Source organism: Microtus oregoni, unplaced genomic scaffold (assembly GCF_018167655.1).
Source record: "Microtus oregoni isolate MIOR12 unplaced genomic scaffold, Mior012 000023F_ref0000262, whole genome shotgun sequence".
Lineage (NCBI taxonomy): Eukaryota > Metazoa > Chordata > Mammalia > Rodentia > Cricetidae > Microtus > Microtus oregoni.
In genome coordinates, this window is record NW_024543082.1 from 3,428,378 (window position 1) to 3,446,962 (window position 18,585).

Genomic DNA, 18,585 nt, shown 5'->3' on the forward strand with positions numbered 1-18,585 from the left:
GAAACTGTGGGGCCTTGGCATTGCTGCTTTGCTCTCTATCAAACTGCCTTCTGGGAAAACCTGCCGAGAGTGAAGCACACAGCAGTAAACACTGGAAACTCAACTGTTGAGACTACGAAACTACTAGACCACCATCCATAAGTATTCAGACTCAGCAGGGGAAGTTCTGAAGTTTCCTTCAGGCATAAGGGACACACAACGGAGCGTTCACATTTAAACAGGACAATCTGCTAAGTTGGGGACACGCACGCACCCATGAAACTTTCACTTTTGTCAGCACGTTGAATGTGCCTATCACTCCCCAAGCTGTGGCCCTCTGGAGTTCCCTGTGTCTGCTCCACGTTTGTCAAGATTGTGGGAGACTGAATACAGACATCTGGAACTCCGGGTGTTGGGGGCAGAGCCCAGCTGGTTGCAACTGTGCTGTGCTCTGTCTCTTGGGAACCATGGCAGTGTTGCATAAGAAGAAACAGTGGTGTGTTGGCCTCTGCCCGGGTTGCTGACAGAGAATTTTAAAGCCCCTCTGTCCTAACTTTTGGTCTTTGACCCTGATCCCAAGGCTTCAAAGATGCCTCTGCCTTCCCTAAGGCACAGAAGCACCTTTTGCTTTAGTGAGATGACTCCTGGTGACCCTCCGAATAGCTTCAGGGTGGGCAAGACATTGGTCAGGCCAAGGCGACAGGGGTTTGAAACTTTCAGTATCACTCTTGACCTCCCTGGAGGGGACATGACAGAGATAGAGTTGACCACCCATTGGTAATAATTAAAGCAGTCTTGCTCACATAATAAGGCTACCATAAACTTCCCATAAGGCCTGGGTACACAGCATGTACACATGGATGTGTGTAGAGAGGTTGGAACACTTGGTTCCACAACACACATTGCCCCATGTGCCTCTTCCATGTTGATCTACCCTTACGAATGTTCCAGTAATCGTATAGAAGGTATCGTCCTGCATTCTTTGAGAGCATCCTACAAAGTCATTAAAGCAGAGGTCATGGTAGGAACCCTAACTCAAAGCTGGTCATGAGGATAAGTGACAACTCGTGACTCTGAAGGGAAGAGGCAAACCTGTGCTACGGAGCCCACAACCTATGGGATCTGGACACTGTTAGAGTCCGACATTAGAGTCTCATTGGATTAGGGCACAGCCAGGTGCTATCCATGGAGAGTTGCTTTTGTATGTGTAAGGGGTTCAGGTGGGGTAGTCCCACCCACACCCTGACGTCAGCAGTGTTGTTACATGGTGTGGAAGACTGAAGACGAGAGAGTAGGAAAAGTGGGGTGTTTTCCCTTCAGATCCCATCTTCTTGCTCCTGCCGGTCTGTCCGGTGGGAAAGCCTGCTGGACTTGAGGCTCCGGTGCCTTTCCTGCCTTGGAGTCTACACAGACCTCTCTTGCAAGAGGCGAGCTTTGGGCAGAGGCAAGGCTCTCAGTAGCTCTGACTAGCCTCCCTCCTGTGCTTTCCCACAGCCAGGGTCCCCCCATGGCTGTACGTGCTTGCACTGCCTTGATTCGTGGTACGTTTCATGAGTCACTCATCTATGACTACGTGTGGGTCTTGACTTTGCTCCCTTGAGTGTTGGCAGTGGCTTCATGGGGACGCTGGAAGATTCTGGTCAGAGTCTACGTAACAGATGAAAAGTTTGTGGTCTTTGGCCCGGTCTGGTTTGTGTGTGTTTTTCACAATGTGGAATTGTCAGCTCTTGGATTTGTAGCGTTTTTCCAACTGTGCCAAACTCACTCTGTTGCTCTCTCTCTCTGCCCAACAGTGTTTGGCAACACAGTCTTGCATGGAGTAGTGCTGAAGGGAGATTCTCTTTCAGGGCCCGGGCCTGGGTGCAGGCTCAGAAGCATCATTTGGGCAGCAAGAGAGGCGCTCTGCTTATGAAGAGCGGCACCCAGACAGACAGACAGCACAGGGCCTCTCGTTTAAAGTGGGAGAGAGCAGGATGGGCTGCAAACCACTGGAGTGGCAGTGGAGGGTGACGTCAGAGCCTGTGGTGGATTCTGCCCTAGCAGAACACATGTTTCTCTTTTGGTTGTTGCCTTAACGTCTGCTCCAACCCCCCTACCCCCCAACAGCAGACCCGACCTAAAGCGGTTGCAGATGTAACCTAACCTGGCACTGGGTATGTAACACAATAGCAGCTAAAGGGCTGACATTCTTGACATTGTCTTCTTTTTCCCCGATGGGGGTAAGAAACCATCTTCAGGGGCAAAGCTGGTAGCCATTGAGTAGATTCATGAGTCACACATGAACGTCCTCACGCGTAAGAACCGATTCCTGCGCCTTTGATGCTCTGATATGTGTTCCCTTCATTCTTTTTGGCAACAAATACATCTTAGGAGGCTAACTGTGGCCAGCATCGTATGACACGTGGCAGCAGGACATTGAACCAAGCACAGCCCTCTCCTGCAGGAGCTTGTGATGTTTGGGGGAGACCGTCCCTCACAGCCATGGGGTGGGGCGACCTGGTGATTCACACTTTCCAAAGTCAGTCGTTTGTGAAGAAAGAAGCCTGTGGACATGGGATCAGAGTGAGGATTGGAGCGAAGGAGAGGTCCTGCCAGCTTTTCCCTACCATAAATGAGAGGTCTGGACTGAGTCTTCACGATTCCTGCTCCTGAAACAGCAAGGGAGGTTCTGATCCCAGAGGCTCTGTGGCAAGCGAGAGGGAAAATCAGCCAGCCAGAACACAGACTGGGGACTTATGGCCCATGTAAAACAGCTCTCTCTCCCTCCCTTATTTTAAAGGTTTTTTAAAAAATTTTAATGTGTGTGTGTGTGTGTGTGTGTGTGTGTGTGTGTGTTTGCCTACTTATATGCTGGATCATCGGGTGCATGCCTGGTACTCTTGGAGAATAGAAGAGGCTGTCAGATCCCTTGAAACTAAAATTAAAGATGGCTGTGAGCTGCTATGTGGATGCTGGAAACCAAACCCGGGTCCTCTGTGTATAAACCAAGGATTTCAGCACTAGATGTGAAAACTGACAATGACCGCTCCATGGTATAGTTGAAGAGAAGGTTTTTATTGTAAACATGAGAGTACAGCCAGAGGCATCTGGAAGAGTCCAGAGCAGAGAAAGAAAGGAGGGAACTGAATATGACCAGCAGACTAGAGCAGGCTATGAGAGGAGATGGGGCAGGGGAGAGGCGATCAGGAGAGAGTGGAGGACAGAGAAGAGGCCAAGAGAGAAGCCAGATGATGCATATGGTCACGATGTCAGGGTTATATGGGAATGAGGCGCTGGAGAAGTCTGGGTAGGGGCTGATACCAAGGAAGCCTGGAGGCCAGCGTGGCATGCAGTTGGGTGCACCAATAGGCACCACAGATAGCCATTTGGCCTGAGTGTTTCTGAACCTGAACCTCTGGAAGAGGAGCCAGTACTCTTAACCACTGAGCTATTTTCCGAGCCCCGTCTCTATACTTCTGTATAAATACAAATATAGTGCATATGTGTGTATGCATTTTTCCCCTTTGTATATGGGTGTCTGCATGTGAATGCATATGTCAGTGCCCTGGGAGGCCGGAAGAAGGGTTAGCTTCCCTGGAGCTGGAGTTGCAGGAGGTTTTGAGCTACCCAGTGTGGGTTCTCTTAAGCCCAGCCCCATTCTTCCACCCCTATTACCTTTGCATCAAAGATTTAATCTTCGTTTGGCCCACACTCCTGAACATAACCGTGGTTAAAAACATCTATGCTTTCCGTCCATCTATCCATTCAGCAAGACCCTGTGCTGCATCCCGGAGGAGAAGGGCAAATGGTCCTTAGAGCCCACAGTGTCCTGGGAAGGCGGATCCGTAAATAGCTAATCGTATTCAGCGGAAGAGGATGGTGTGTGTTGAGTTGCACTTTTGTGCCCTTTTGCCAGTTAAGGAATGGCACTTCGGAGAGGATGGTATTTTTAGACTCCTAGAAGCCTTCTCAACAGTCTGTTGCAGAGAGAGACTAGTTTTTGTGGAGTGTTTTCAGCAAGCTGTGAACTTGCTGGGCATTCTGCATATGTCATGTATTCAAGCTTAGCACCACAAGCTGGAGTTAGCAAGTGAGCCTGGGTAGGGTGTGGGGGAGGTAGCCGCACTTCGGTTTGTTCTTCATGGGGCAGCTTGGCTCTGTGTCTCCCAGGGTAAGTGAGTCCTGCTGTCTGTATTATAAACAGACTTTTTTTTAAAAGTGCCTGATAAAATATGACTTCTAAATAAAGCCAGTTACATCATTTGGCCTCAGTTTCTAAAGCAACATCTTTCATAGTGACTTTTGAGACTGGGTTTCATTGTGTAGCCCTGGCTGGCCTAGAACTTGTTATGGAGACCAGCCTGGATCGAGCTCATGGAGATCCACCCACCTTTCCCTCCTAAGTGCTAGGATTAAAGGTGTGTGGTATCACAACTTCGCTATTACTTAGAGATTTTTTTTTTTGTAAGGGCCATGTGTGTGTATACTCATAATATTTGTATTACTTTATATTTCATACATGTATGTAATGTACTTTGATCTTCTTTCTGTTTGGCCCTAGCTTTGTAGCATCTTTTGCCAAAAGCGCCTCAGTTAAGGATGGGATCTCCTGAACCCCTCCTTCATTTATGCCAGAATTATGGTTTGCGTGGTTCTGTGCAGACAGATAGCCAGAGCTGCCTCAGCTTCATGGGTACAATGGCCGTGCCATGTTCAGAAGACACTTCACAATGTTCTTTCCCACCCTCTGCCTCCTATTTCCTTTCTGCTCCCTCTTCTGTGACATCCCCTGAGCCTTGAGGGGGTGAAAGAGTGATATACATGGTGATATGCATGCCTCACTTCGGGCTGAGCCCTCGCAGTCAGTAATTCTTAACACCCTAGACAGTCCCAAGACTCTGCATCATCTGCTGTCCCCTGCAGAAGAAAGTTCCCCGGCCAAGTTTGAGCGCAGCGCTTACTTACGAATATGAACATAAACATTTCGCAGGCACTGTGAAACCTGATCATTTAGCAGAGCAGCAATAGCAGGTTCCCTACTGGTTATGGGAGGATTTTAAAAACCAAGAGGCGTATAAAGCATTCCACAAACCTTGTATAAACTAAATATACATAGGTATGTGACACCCAGGGGAAAGAGCGAATCACAGCCGGGCGTGTTGGCTCGTGCCTGTGGCAAGAGGATTACAGAGTTCACGGGTAGTCTAGACTACATAACAAGACCCCATTCCAGAAACAGAAATAACACGAAGAAAACACAGCCAGGGAACGACATTGCCAGCAGTCCCTTGCAGAACTCCTTCTGTCACTGTCCCCAAGGGTAGCCATCAGTTCTGCCTGTCTCTGAATTTCACACTCCCCAGCAAGGATACATTCCGAGAGACACATCCTCAGGCGAGGTCAGCCTTGTGCAAAGAGGATATCACGTGCGAACCTAGAAGACGGTGTTTCTCTGTTGCTGCCTTTCACTCCTAGGCCCCAAACCTGTGAGGCTGTCACATACTGAATACCACAGGCAGTTTAACAGTGGTGGCCATTGTGCCTCTGAGCATACAGTAGCTATGTACTAAGTGATGAGAAATTGCCGGCACTCCGAATCTCTTGGGGCCACTATTACATATGATCTTCTGTGGACCAGAGTGTCCTTATGAGAGAATAAATACAGTGTCTGCTCCTTTTCAGCAACATTGTACACTTCAGTCCACACAGTTGTGTTTGATTTATTCTCTCTATTGTAGGCACTCTGCTGTGTAGACATACCAAGGCTTACTTCAGCCTATTCTGCTATTGGTAGGCTTTTGATTGCTTTCCCGATTCTTGCTCTGAAGTTGCTGTAGACATTTTTGGCAGCGCCTCTCTGACCCGCACATTTCTGTTGAGCATAATCCTCAGGGGAAGCTAGGACTAAGGTTGGCCTGGGTGTTAGAAGACATTACCTATTGCTTTTCCAAAAGCCTGCAACCAGCTTTCATTCCAGCCCGCAGCGTGAGGACCCCAGTTCCTCCCCGCTCCGTCCCATGACAAGCTACTTTCAGTCTTTCTTTTTCTTTCTTTTTTTTTTTCTGCTTTAACATATTGTTTTTCCTTGGTGTTCATTTCACTCAATGTCTCGAGACACTAGTCTGCAGAAAAGCGTGGATTCTGTGATAATGTAGTTTCAGACTCATACAGGATGACCTCACCCTGTAAGGGATGGGTTTGAGTATGAAAAGAGGTGGGGTGGGTTCTGGATGAGCCAACTTTGCAGGATAGTAAGGAGCTAGCCTGGGGGAAGGCAGGTGCTGTCCTGAGTGTGTGTGCATGCACGCATGCGCGCAAAACCCAGAGATAGCATGACTAGATTTCGGTAACCGTGTACCTGAAGCGGAGGGTGGGGATGAGAGGTGGTTCTGAAGAGGCAAGCGGGATGCAGGACAAAAGCCTTTTGAGGGAGATAGTATCACTTGACAGGTGGACCTTTATCAACCATTCCAAGCTCCCAGAGGGAGGCCCCAAGTCAGGTCTCCGAAGGTAGTGTGTGGGACGCCCCTGCCTCTCTAATTTGGCTTGAGCCTCCTGAGTTAGAGGAAACCATGGATTATGAGAAAGCCACTGGAGAGCACCTCGCTGAAGCTGTCACTGAATTCTGAGGGCTTTGTTTTCTCCCTTTGTTCAGAGCATCCGGTCTAAAGTAGAGCTGTCAGTCTGGGATCAGCCGGAAGACCTTAATCTCTTCTTCACCGCCACCTGCCAGGATGGCATGTCCTACCCTGGTCAGCGGAAGTGCGAGGGCCTGAAGATTGGGGACACGGTAAGTGTTCATTCCTACTTTAGGAGTTCTTGTTTGCCTGGGTGATTATTCTCTGATAAATGGCAGCTTTCTGGAGTCCTCTAGAGGCTTGTGTTCTGCCTGCTGGCTCAGCATCCTTCCAAGGCTGCTCTGTATTTTGTGTGACAGAACTCCAGTCCATAAACCCCTCAGGGCACTGCCACCTGAAGCTTCCTCAGTGATGCTTGGTGTTCTAGCCTGACAGGTGCAGTCAGGTAGACGAGGACAGACAGGAATCTGGGGTCATGGCTTCCATTTCTCATCTTTTCTCTTAGCCACTAGGCCAGCCCTCCGGGCCCCTCCAGTGAGCTTCGCTGACCATTCCTTTCCTCAGAAAATAGAGCGAGGGAAAGCTTTTCTGTGCATATTTCAGAGAATCTGGGTAAAAATAATAGTTTTTACTAATGCCAGCCAATGTGGCAATAAGCCAGCTCCCCCTGCCTCAGGAAGTCCTGGAAATATCTGCATATATCTAGCCAAGATATTAGGCTCTTCTCTGTAGTTAAAATTTTCTTTGGACTTCCAACCAGCTCCCAAATAAAGACACAGAGACTTATTATTAATTGTGAATGCTCGGCCTTGGCTTAGGCTTGTCCCACTCGGTCTTTTAACTTAATCTAACCGGTTTGCATTCATCTATGTCTTGCCTCGTGACCTTTTGCCTTTCTTTCATTCTGTATGTCCTACCTTCCTGCTTTCTCTGTGTCTGGCTGGCTAGCCCCTGACATCTCCCGATGTTTCTTTTTTTTTTTTCCTTCCTCAAGCCTAAATTCCTCCTCCTGCTTACTCTCCCTGCCTAGAAGTCCCACCTATACCTCCTCTCTCATTATTGGCCATTCAACTTTTCATTAGACCAATCAGGTGCCTTAGGCAGGCAAGGTAACACAACAACACATCTTTACATAATCAAACAAATGTAGCACATCTTTGCGTAGTTAAACATATGTTCTGCAACACCTCTCCCTTCCTGCCTATTTTCCACAGTGGTGGCCCTTCATCCACTTAGCACCACACAGGGAAACGTCCCACCTTTTCCCAACCCTATAGTGGTGTCTGACCACCAAAGGAGGCAGTTCAAAATATAGTCTGGAAGGTGAGAATAATGATAAGGGAGCAAATCCTTCTCCCAGACAGATTTTCCAAATACATTTCATGTTTACCAACTTGAAAAGGTCAACTTGTCAGGAGCGCCATTACAAATGATTATTTATGAAAATTAACTCAGGAGGCAATAGTTATTATTGCAAGACTGATGTGCTTGTCACTAAATTCCCACTCCATCTTCCTGTTCATGTAAATAGGGCACTTAAGTTTCTATGGACCAAATAGAAATGGTGATAACAATTTCTATTTCAGCAATAAGTAATGTCGGTATAAAGATGTATCAAGTGTTTCTTCAAACATTAAAGAGACTCTTTTAAATAAAACTTGAATAATTGTCAAAAGTTGTATTTGTATTGTTTAGATAAATGATAGTAATTTCTTAGTCAAGATGAATGAAGAAAAAAACAAAAGTCTTGTTGAAGTCATGGGGTTTAAAGAGACAGCAGTTGGGGCTGGTGAAACGTCACAGGCTTGCTGCCACGTCTGGTGCTGACCTGACTTTGATCCCTGGAATCTACATAGTGGAAGGACAGAGCTGACTCCCACAAGTTGTCCTCGGACCTCCACACGTGTGCCATGGCATACGTACCCCGTGCCCAAATTAAGTAGCAAGTAAATGTAGGGACAGCAGAGCAGGCTGTTCTGAAGATGGCGGGTAGTGGACAGCCGTGAGTGGAAAAACAATGTGGGGTGAATTCTGTAGATCTTTGCATGAATGTGTGGTGCAGCATCACTGGGCGTCAGCAGGCAGGCGGATCTGTAGCTGAGGAGGCATGCCTACCGTTGACAGACCTGCTCATCAAATGTGCCCAGGTCACAGAGCCGGGGCAAACAGCTTCTTATAAAACAGGAAAACTAAGATTTAAAAATTGTTTTAAAAACTGAATTCTGGTTAATTAGTTAATTATAATTAGCATCTTATATTTAGTTTACACTTTTAATAAGACAGAGGGAATGCAGTCTGCTAGTGTTTTTTGTTTTGTTTGTTTTTTAAGATAGGATCTCACGTGCCTAGTGAGTTCTGGGTTAATCTGGGCTATATAGTGAGACTGTCTAAAAACAAACAGCTTGCTTAAGAGCCAGTGAGATGGCTCAAGAGGGTCAAAGCACTTATTGCCGAGCCTTCTGGACCACATGGGTTCTGTCCCTGGGATTCACATGGGGGAATGAGACAACCCACTCTGCAAATTGTGTTCTGACCTACACATATGTGCCAGGCCACGTGTGCTCCCCCATCAGACCCTTACCCACCAAAATTAAGAAACGTGTTATAAAAATGTTCATAGTGTCCCAGTTGGGGCTGTGTTAATAGAAGTCTTTGGAACCCGAGATGCCAGAGATAACGGTGGCACTCTCCAGGTTACATGGCTTGTGGTTTTAGGGCGGAGTTTTTTTAGAAGGGAAAGTGACAAGCAGATGGCACATGCATCGGCTAAAAACATATAGCAAAACTGTGCTTGTGGGCAATGCCACCATGGGTTAGGTCTGAAGACCTTTCATCCCACCTTAAACAAACATAAGGAAACCGCAAGGATCGTCCATTGGGGCCCCTCGGGGAATAGAGAGAAAGCACATTTCATCCCACGATGGGCAGGAAACAGACTGGACAGGGAACATTTCTGTGTTCCCCTCTTAGCTTCCTGTGAGGAAGACATTGCTACCCTTGTGACAGATTAGAGAATCTAACCTATAGAATCAATGAACTGAAAGCACAAAGTTAAGGCTTTCCGTTCTGTAGCCTGCACCCCCCACCACCTTACAATCCGGACCAGGTGTGGTGATGGGCCAGAACCTTCACCAGGGAGCAGTCTCCTCTGCATCCTTGTCATATCCAGCTCTCGTAGCCATCAGCATTGGTGGGCACAGAAAACCGTAATCCTGATGGGCAGCCTGAGACTCGAGGAGGGGAGTGAGCTGCCCAAGCTCACAGAGCTCCCTTGTAAGCTGTGGCCTCCCAACCCAGACTGAGCTATTTCCATCCAGACCAAGTCATCTTACCAACCATAGCCTCCCTGGCACAGGGAGCCATGTTAGCCGCCTGAACATGGGCGCTTACAGTGTGCCCAGTCGGGCGTTACTGCTAACTCCTCCTTTCTTTTTAAACATTCATTTCTTTTATATGTGCTGCATGTGGGAGTCCGAAGGCAACTTGCAAGAGTGGGTTCTCTTCCACTGTGTGGGGCTCAGGAACCGAACTCGGGTCCTCAGGTTGAGCTGCACGTGCCGTTACCCACTGAACCACCTAGCCAGCCCGATTTCTGTGTCTTACAGTAGCTTTTCAGCTAGCTATAGTGCTCCATGTTAACGTGTGAAAATCTGAGGTTCAAAGAGGAGCCTGCAAAACTGGCCCCAGGTCTCACTCCCAACGAGCAGCAGGCAACAGGACCCAAATCACTAGTGATGCTACAGCCCAGGCCTTCTCCTTAGGTCTCAGGCGCAGTGGAGTGAAAGCTTCAGAGACGTGGGTGAGATCATGGCCACTGTCCTCCAACCCAGTGCTCAGCTCTCATTTGTTTGGCTGGGAGAGCTCAGGAAATCAGATGTCTGGAAATCAGAGAAAAGGGATTTCAAATGGAAATTTTCCTCCACACTGAGAAATCTCTGTCGTGATAGGATGACTTATCAGAGCATTTGAAATGATGATAAAGATGGTGTTTTCACCCATCTAGTTGCCTTTGGCCCATTTTTCTTTGGGATCCAGTGGCCACAGCCCTATGGAAATAGCAGCCAGTCCTCAGGCAAGCCTCTGCTGGCCCTTTGTCTTCTCTCTGTCCCGGTATTGTCTCTGTGTCCAAGGGCCACAGTCACATGGCCCCTCTGGCAAGAGCTGTGTGGTTTTGTTGTCTGGGTATAGATGGCTGCTCAGAGCTGCCCTTTGCCTGAGCTGGGTGTGTCACTGTCCACCAGGGTCACACAGATCCTGAGGTAGGGGCTTTCTGGATGGTGTACAGCGAAAAGTGAGGTCTGAAAATTAAGGATTCTAAGGGGCAGCTGGGCATGGTGGTGTAGCCTAGCACTCAGGAGGCAGAGGAGGGTGGATCTCTATGAACTCCAGAGCTGTTACATAGAGAAGTCCTGTCTTAAAAAAAAATCAAAATAAATAAATAAATGAATGAATAAAAGGGTTTTAAGGGACTAGAGAGATGCATTAAGGCTAAAGGTGCATATTGCTCCATATTGCTCTTGTAGCGGCCCCAAGTTCCGTCTCTCACCCCCTACATTGGTTGGCTTACAGCTACACATTGTTCCTGCTCCTAGGGATCCAGGACCATCTTTTGGACTCTGAGGGAACCTTCCTCACGTGTGCACATACACAGACAGACATATATACACATAAATTAATTGATTGATTAATTAATTTGTTTTTTGGGGGTCCCTCACCTAAGTTTTGAGGTGGTCCCTCTCCATTCACCGATAAGCCTGACTGAGTTGACATTCTTAGGAGCTAGCGTTGACAAATCAGTATGCAGGTGGCAGCTTGCATTAGCACCCCATACAAAGGGCCCAGTGAGCCACTGTCACGGCCTTTGCACAGCATATTCCCCTGCTCTTTTCCACTCCTGGTGGCCCCATACTTGGGGCCCACCTCTGCTTTTTATTTTATTAAGATCCGAGTGGACTTGGCATCTGCAGAACCCTGGGATTAGGGTTCTGTATAGGGTTTGGGCAACCCTTTTGAGAGGGTAGGCTCCCTCAATGGAGAGCCGGAACCATCCCAATGAGGTTAAGTCACCAGTCCAGCCAGAATGGCTAACTGCATCTGTGACCTTCATCTAGACTGAGTCAAGACCTGGGGAGCCCTCAGTATCATGCTTGTCCCTAAACCTCGGTTGCCAAGGAGTTGTATTCCAGTACCTTCTAGCCTCTCAGGGTGTGCTAATCCAGCAGGGAAACTGAACTGTAAGGATGGGAAAGCAAAGCAGACCTTTTTGCTGTTCCAACCGTGCTTTTTATAGCATGCCTGTGTCTAGCAGGAGCCAAGACTGAGACAGACAGGGCTTCTCTCCAGTTATCAGACAGCAGGCCCCAAGCCAGACAGATAGACCTCTGGACAGAAGCCTTGACCGAGGAGGCGCTGGAACTCTGCTGGGGAGCCAAGCTCTCTTGACTTCTCAGCCAGGCAGACAGTGTGAGTTTCCATGTCCTGGCTCTCTGTTCTCTCTCTCTCCCTCTGCCCCCCCCCCCTTCCTTGCTTTCTGGATTTGCAAAGGTAGGTCTTCATGGGGAAGGAAGGTTGTGTTCACCAGAGTCAATAGCAAGTGCCCTTGGCCCTTGCTGCAGGCTGTTCTTTGCAGTCTGTTGAATTTCTGGTCTCTTCATTCACCAGGCACAGAAAGTGGCAGGAAGTAGCAGCATCATGCAAATGACTGGGAAGGGATGACATCAGCCTCCCAGAGTCTCTGCTTCCCTTCATTCTTCGTGGCCCCATAGATTACTTTACTCAGACTCAGCCCCCAATCCCTGCCTGTGTGCAAGCTCAGCACATTCCCAGCTCAAGGCAGAAGAAAGCTTTGGAGAAGCCTATGACAGTCACTTTGGGGTCACCATCATGCTGTCTTTGCCTTGGCCAGGCAGCCGTTCTCTCTACCCAGATCTTTACATGAGTATCCATTGCCCTTTCTAGGAGGTGGTATGCTAGGGAATTCAGGCCTGTTTTAGGTGAACACCATCCCAACTGGCTATGTAACCAGACAATCCTTCCGCCATCATTGATTCCCTTGAAAGGAAGACAGCTTCTGCTGGGTTGAATGAAAAGGATGCTTGTGTAATGCTCACGTTTACCAGTGCATTGTCATGAACAGATTTCAATGCTGTGTAGATCCCCTGTCTTGTTTCCTTTCCTGAGTGACCATAGACTTTGGAGCTCAGATTTGGACTTGTCAATCACTTCCCTTTTCTTCCTTCTCCCTGCCCTCCATAAAGATAATGGACATGATGGGGTTAGCCTTGTCTGCAGCTAGTGTGCTTCTCCTTCTGTCTTTTGACTCTGGGCTCCTGGACATTTTCTTCAGCTCACCTGTGTTAAAGTACCCTCTGTTAAGTATCATGGTTGATGCTGAGACCTGGGTGGTTGTTGTCAAGACCTCTGGGGCTGTGGTTTGCTAGCAAGCCCGACTCAGGCCTGTCTTGCTCAGTATCGCTACCCTGAATGTCCCAGATGCCAGGGAATCTGGGAAGAGGCCTTTTGGAAATAATGCTTACACATGACCATTATCGCAGTTGCCCACCAAAGCAGGCTAGTGATGACGAGTCCTGGGAAATAAAGACGCCAGCCCAGATAGAAAGGTTCCCTTGAAGGAGTGACCAGGCATGCCTGCTTGAGGACGGGGTCCCCTTTTCCAGAGGAGTGCATCTTGGTGAGGTTCCTTCACCGCTCACCTGCTCGTCCTCATTTCTGTGGAATCATCGGGGCTTGTTCTGAAATATCCCAGGAGATTCCATCCCCACACAGCTCCTTCCTCTGACTAGGTATGGTGTTGTGGTCTAATTCCTGGAAGGATCAAAGCAAGCCTCTCCCAGCCTCCCTTCCCCTCCAGGCTGTGAGCAGCTGACAGGCACCCTGCTAGGTCCAGCTTGCTCTCGGGTCAAGGCAGCCTTTGAGAAGCTCCTCCCTAAATGTTTTATTTTTTAAAGTGTCCCTTTGTGTGATAGCTACTCAGGTGGTGAATGTCTTTTACAGCCTCAGGACTGTGGGCTGATGGGGAAGGATACAGCTGTAAGAACCGTGCTTGCAGGAAAGTGGGGCTGGAACATGAGAGGGACCTCGGGTGTGACATCCCGTCTCTTTTCCAACAGAGAGGGAAATCTCATTCCTGTGGGTCAGGTGACTGTTCTTTGCCCTGCAGCTCCTGCCAGGGGGCACCACCATCCCCCAGCATCTAGCCCACTGCATACATTAGATGCTGGTTGAATGGATGATTTCTGAAATGGGAGAAGAGATGTGTACAGCAGTAGGAGCGGCGTGAGGATGGCATGGGAGATAAAGGGGAGAGCCAGAGCCATGCACACCTTACTCCTTGTGTATTTCTTCAGAGCCCCTCTCCTTGGGGTCTTAAAGGTGATGAGAATAGACCTTAAAGACGTATGCCCAATTCCTGTTGAATATTAGCGTAGTCAACTCCTCTTGTCCATAAGATACCTGCGATTGCCAACCCACTGTCTCTTTCTACCAGGGTTCCACCTATGTGCTGGACAGGGTAGATCTCATAAGGGGTGTATGTGGCCATGCCCCCTGGAGGTGAGGGGACGGGAACCCTGGCTTGCTATGGCTATGATGTCTCCTCTCCTTCTACCCAGGCATCCTTTGAAGTTTCCGTGGAGGCTCGGAGCTGCCCTGGCAGACACACCGCCCAAGCTTTCACCCTGCGGCCTGTAGGGTTCCGGGACAGTCTGCAGGTGGAAGTCACCTACAACTGCACATGTGGCTGTAGCACAGGACAGGAGCCCAACAGCGCCAGATGCAGTGGGAATGGAACATACGTCTGTGGGCTGTGTGAATGTGACCCCAGTCACCTGGGCACCAGATGTGAGTGCCAGGAGGGAGAGAACCAGAGCGGGTACCAGAACCTATGCCGAGAGGCGGAAGGCAAGCCTCTGTGCAGCGGACGCGGGGAATGCAGCTGCAACCAGTGCTCCTGCTTCGAGAGCGAGTTCGGGAGGATCTACGGGCCCTTCTGCGAGTGCGACAGCTTTTCCTGCGCCAGAAACAAGGGTGTCCTGTGCTCAGGTAGGCCTCCGCCACCTTTGCTCCGAGCCAGACCCAGGCCTGGATGCTGTGTGGGCCCCAACCCTGCCCTTTTCAGGATGGTGGTAGAAATGGTCACGCTTCTGGCTGGCCTGGAAGAAGACTGGGGATAAGCCCTGCCTGCCACTGGTGCATGGTGGATGCCCACATGTGTAATGTAACATCAAGTCTGAGGGGGTCTGCCGTGGGTCCCTTCTGGCAGGACTCACCTGCATAGGGCACTGGTGGGTGGGGACTGGCCATGAAGGTAGAGCGTGAGGTAGGGCTAGGGGACACGTGAAACAGGTCAGGCCCATGTGATGGTGTAGTATTATGGGATGTTACCCATGGAAAGCACAGGTGTGTAGATGTCAAGAGGAGTGGGGGCTTCCTATAAGCAGAGCTCCTATGAGCACACCTTGAGGGTGGTCGGATTGAAATGTTCACAATTGTTTTGGGAAGTGCAGGATATAGGAGTATTGTGGATGAAGGTGAAGGCACGTGAAAAGATTGGAACCCATGTGCCAACTCTATGACAGAGACTCTCCCACCGTCAGTGTGATGACACATTGGTGTTAGCTAGATGGTTCTGTCTAGGTTCACAGATAAAGTGGACTCAGGAGCAGCGGGTGTGGAGTTGTGAGAAACGAGACTGAATGAAGTACTCAGCACAAGCCTGGCACAAAAGGAGTACACTGGCTCCTGTATGGGTCAGAGCCGTGCCCTGGGAGCTGACGGTGCCAGGCTTAGCCTGTGGGTCCTTGGGCTGTCTCCGCTTAGCTCCGGAGTCAGATATAACCGCTCTAGAATGCTGGTCAGCCTGTGTTCCCTGGAGAGGATTTGCCCGTGCAAATCCATCTGCACAGTGTGGTAGACAGAACTTCACTTGTCTTGACATTGGTTTTCCCATCTCTAAAGCTGACCCAACATTGCTTGCTTCTGCCTTACTTTGAGAATGGAAGGAAAAGACATAAACACAGAGCCCGAGTGAGCACAGAGCCCGGCAGGCACGGGGCAGTTGGTCCAGGATGTGTGAGAGACCTCTGAAGGAAAAGCTTAACATTTTCCCTCATTTGCTGAGTGAACTCATTTGTTTATCCAACCACCAGAACCCAGAGTTCTGAGTTGCTGTCTTATACTGTAGAGTTCTGCTGAAGCATTTGTCTGAAAACTCCCTGCACCCTCTAACCCTGTGACCTCCAGGTTCTCATGGCCATGGATGCAGAGATGGGGGGGGGGCAAGATCTGAAGCTCTCAGGTGAACAGCACAGCAGCTACTGACTTCCTAAGCTGGGGTGTCCCCCAACATACAAAAGTTACGCTTGGTCCTTAAGGAACACTTGGGAAATGGGAAGTTGATGGTTGATGGCGGCGTGGTCAGATTGTGCTGTCTCTCTCCGTGGAGAGCAGGACAGGGACCATCTGGCAAACCAATCAAGGGGCCTATTTCTCCCTCACTATTTCACATGCGCCCCTCCCCCACCCACCCTCTGTGTTGTCAAGAGAACTGCTTTTCAAGAGAACCGAGGATTGATTCTTAAATCTAGAATGTCCTGACTGATGGAAAGCAACGGTACAATCATCCATGCTTTCATCTCTCCAAGGGGGATTTTCTTTCCTTCCCAACCTTTCCTTATTAGTGTCCTTGTCTGCATCTGATTTCGTGTGTTGTTGTTCAGCCTCCTTTTCCTCCGGAGAAGAACTCAAATTACTTTGGTTAATTGCCGATCAGAACATTCTTGACTCTCATCGTACCTTCAGCTAGACCGTCCATCTCTTCACTTGAAAAGCCACACTTGTTGAAATATGGAAGCTCTCCAGGTCTTCCTGGAGAAGGGGGTTTCTGCACTAAGGTGATTGTTGGGTTTGTGCATTTAAGGTGAGTTGAAAGCAAGCGTGGTTCTAGACGGGGAGCTCAATGGCCCATGCTTCTGCAGGGAGGAGGTACCCCATGCTTCTTGTCTCTTAGACCATCTGGCCCTTTCTAGACGCAGCTGAGCGGTGGTGAACAGTTTCTTCCTCCAGCTCTGGCTACCCTGGCCAGCCTGAGCTTCCGCTCTGGAGTTGTGCGCACACTGGTTTCTGGGGGTGGCTGCTCCGCTTGGGGTTTTCATGGGAGACAAAGTCTATTTCCTGAGCACTGTGTTCAGTCAGAAGATGCTGACTCAGGCTCTCAAACCATCCGCCTCAGCATTCTCTGGCACTTCTCCTTCCCCCTGGCCCCTGCAGCCCATCCTGGAAGTGGGTCTTGTGGTTGTGGTCTGTCCTGGGGAGGGGGGAGGAGCTGGGCAGTGTCCTGGAGGAAGTTGCTGAGTCAGAGTCAGGGCCAGGATTGATGGGGACACCCAGAGAGGCTTCTTCCATTTATCTGATTCTGTAAGTCCTCTGTAGGACTTATAGTTCTTGACCCCGACTGTGAGAAGGAGGATGGAACATGCAAGAGCCTGCGGGTTTGGGATAGGTTTTCCATCATCAAAACAGCAGGCTAGGTCTGGAAGCCAGTGAGCAGTTGTTACGGTTCTGTGACACAGCGTCATCGGACTCTCGCTGTGGCTCTCCTGGCCTCTAGAAGTAGCAATTTGCAGAATAGTTCTGTCCTCAAACCATTTCCGTGTGTAACGGGAATTTTCTGAGGCCCCTGTGAGGGTTTCTATTCGTCTGGTTCTTGGAAAGTGTTGACCCTTCAAAGTTTCTCTAAACATGAGAAGAGGTCTGGGTCTGGTCAGTTATTTTTAATGTGGTAAAAGAGACTTGCTCAGACTTTGTGCTTCTTGGTGATTTGTGTGCCCATCCGTCATCTCCTGGGATCTAGTCACTCTCTTACACGAAGCTGATGAGATTTTTACATTTAATAATCTGACGGCCACCCTACCTCTTGGGTCTCATAGGATGAGAAATTTAAAATCTAATCAGTTGTAAAATTTTGAGCAGACCTTTTTGATCTTATGGCTGAGACCCCCAAAGTACATTGTAATAGGGTTGTGTAATTCATACACCACCTTTATTATGTGGTAGATATTGAGAGCCCAAAGGACACCAGTAGATCTTTCCCGGAGATAGAAAATGGAGCATGACACTTTCTTAATAAGCCAGAGCCAGCATCCAAGAACAGATCCAGGGGCTGCTAACAGGTCTTGGTAGACTTAAAACAGTTCTTCGGGCCTCTAGCTAAAAGGCTCCTGCAATTAAAGGCTCAGCTCTTGGGTTCTTGCTTCTTACCAAAGGAAGCACTATCCATGACAATATTATCTAGGTATGTCAAAAGGAATTTCTCAATTCACAGAGATTAAGTAGGGCTTCCAAATTTAGCCTGTAAGGACAGATAGTTTGCATTCAAGGAAGGTAGGCCTGGGAAAGGGATAGTGGTGGGAGCTGTCTTTCCTCTGAAAGCAGCAGAGTCAAGATTTGCAGACTGGCAGGTAAACTCAGGAGACTGGGTGGTAATAACTTAGCTAACTGGTGCTAAGGATATGTCAGTGATGTCTCCCTTGCTGTCATTTTATTTAGGCATATTGCTACCTAACATTCAGTAAGAATTTGTTATACATTATACATTGCTGACCCCTACGCCAAGCATTATATTCTGCATGAATTAAGTTTTTCTTGCCTCTGGAATTTTCTGCTGGGGTTAAAGAATGGGCATATAAAACATAGCAAGCTTCTTCCTGCCTCTTCTGGATGTTTCTGTGAGCTTGAAAGAGGAGAAGCAGTGGGGCAGGCCAACCTGAGCACCTGCCTTGCTCCATGTCTGAGTCAGTTCTTGGGAATGGAGTTGTCTCCCTGCTCAGGTCCTGTTTCCAGAAACTTCTTAATAGGTTACCAGTGATTCTGAAAGGGGAATGATCTAAGAATTGGGTCCCGCCCCCATCATCCCTTTCTCTCTATTTGGAAAGGGAACTGTGCAGATAAAAAACATCATTCCCAGGATTCTGCCTTTGATCAGGCCTGATCCATAAAGTCATGAAGTTTGGCTTGAGAAGAACATAACAAC

General features: G+C 48.8%; 1 protein-coding gene across 1 annotated transcript in view; it reads left to right on the top strand.

The window, feature by feature from the left end:
- Itgb5 (integrin subunit beta 5) overlaps positions 1-18,585 on the top strand; it is a 109,764-nt gene that overhangs the window by 68,586 nt on the left and 22,593 nt on the right. Inside the window, exons 9-10 of the mRNA XM_041673280.1 lie at positions 6,614-6,748; positions 14,168-14,597. Of these exons, the coding sequence (XP_041529214.1) occupies positions 6,614-6,748; positions 14,168-14,597 (565 nt within the window). The remainder of the gene's footprint in view (positions 1-6,613; positions 6,749-14,167; positions 14,598-18,585) is intronic.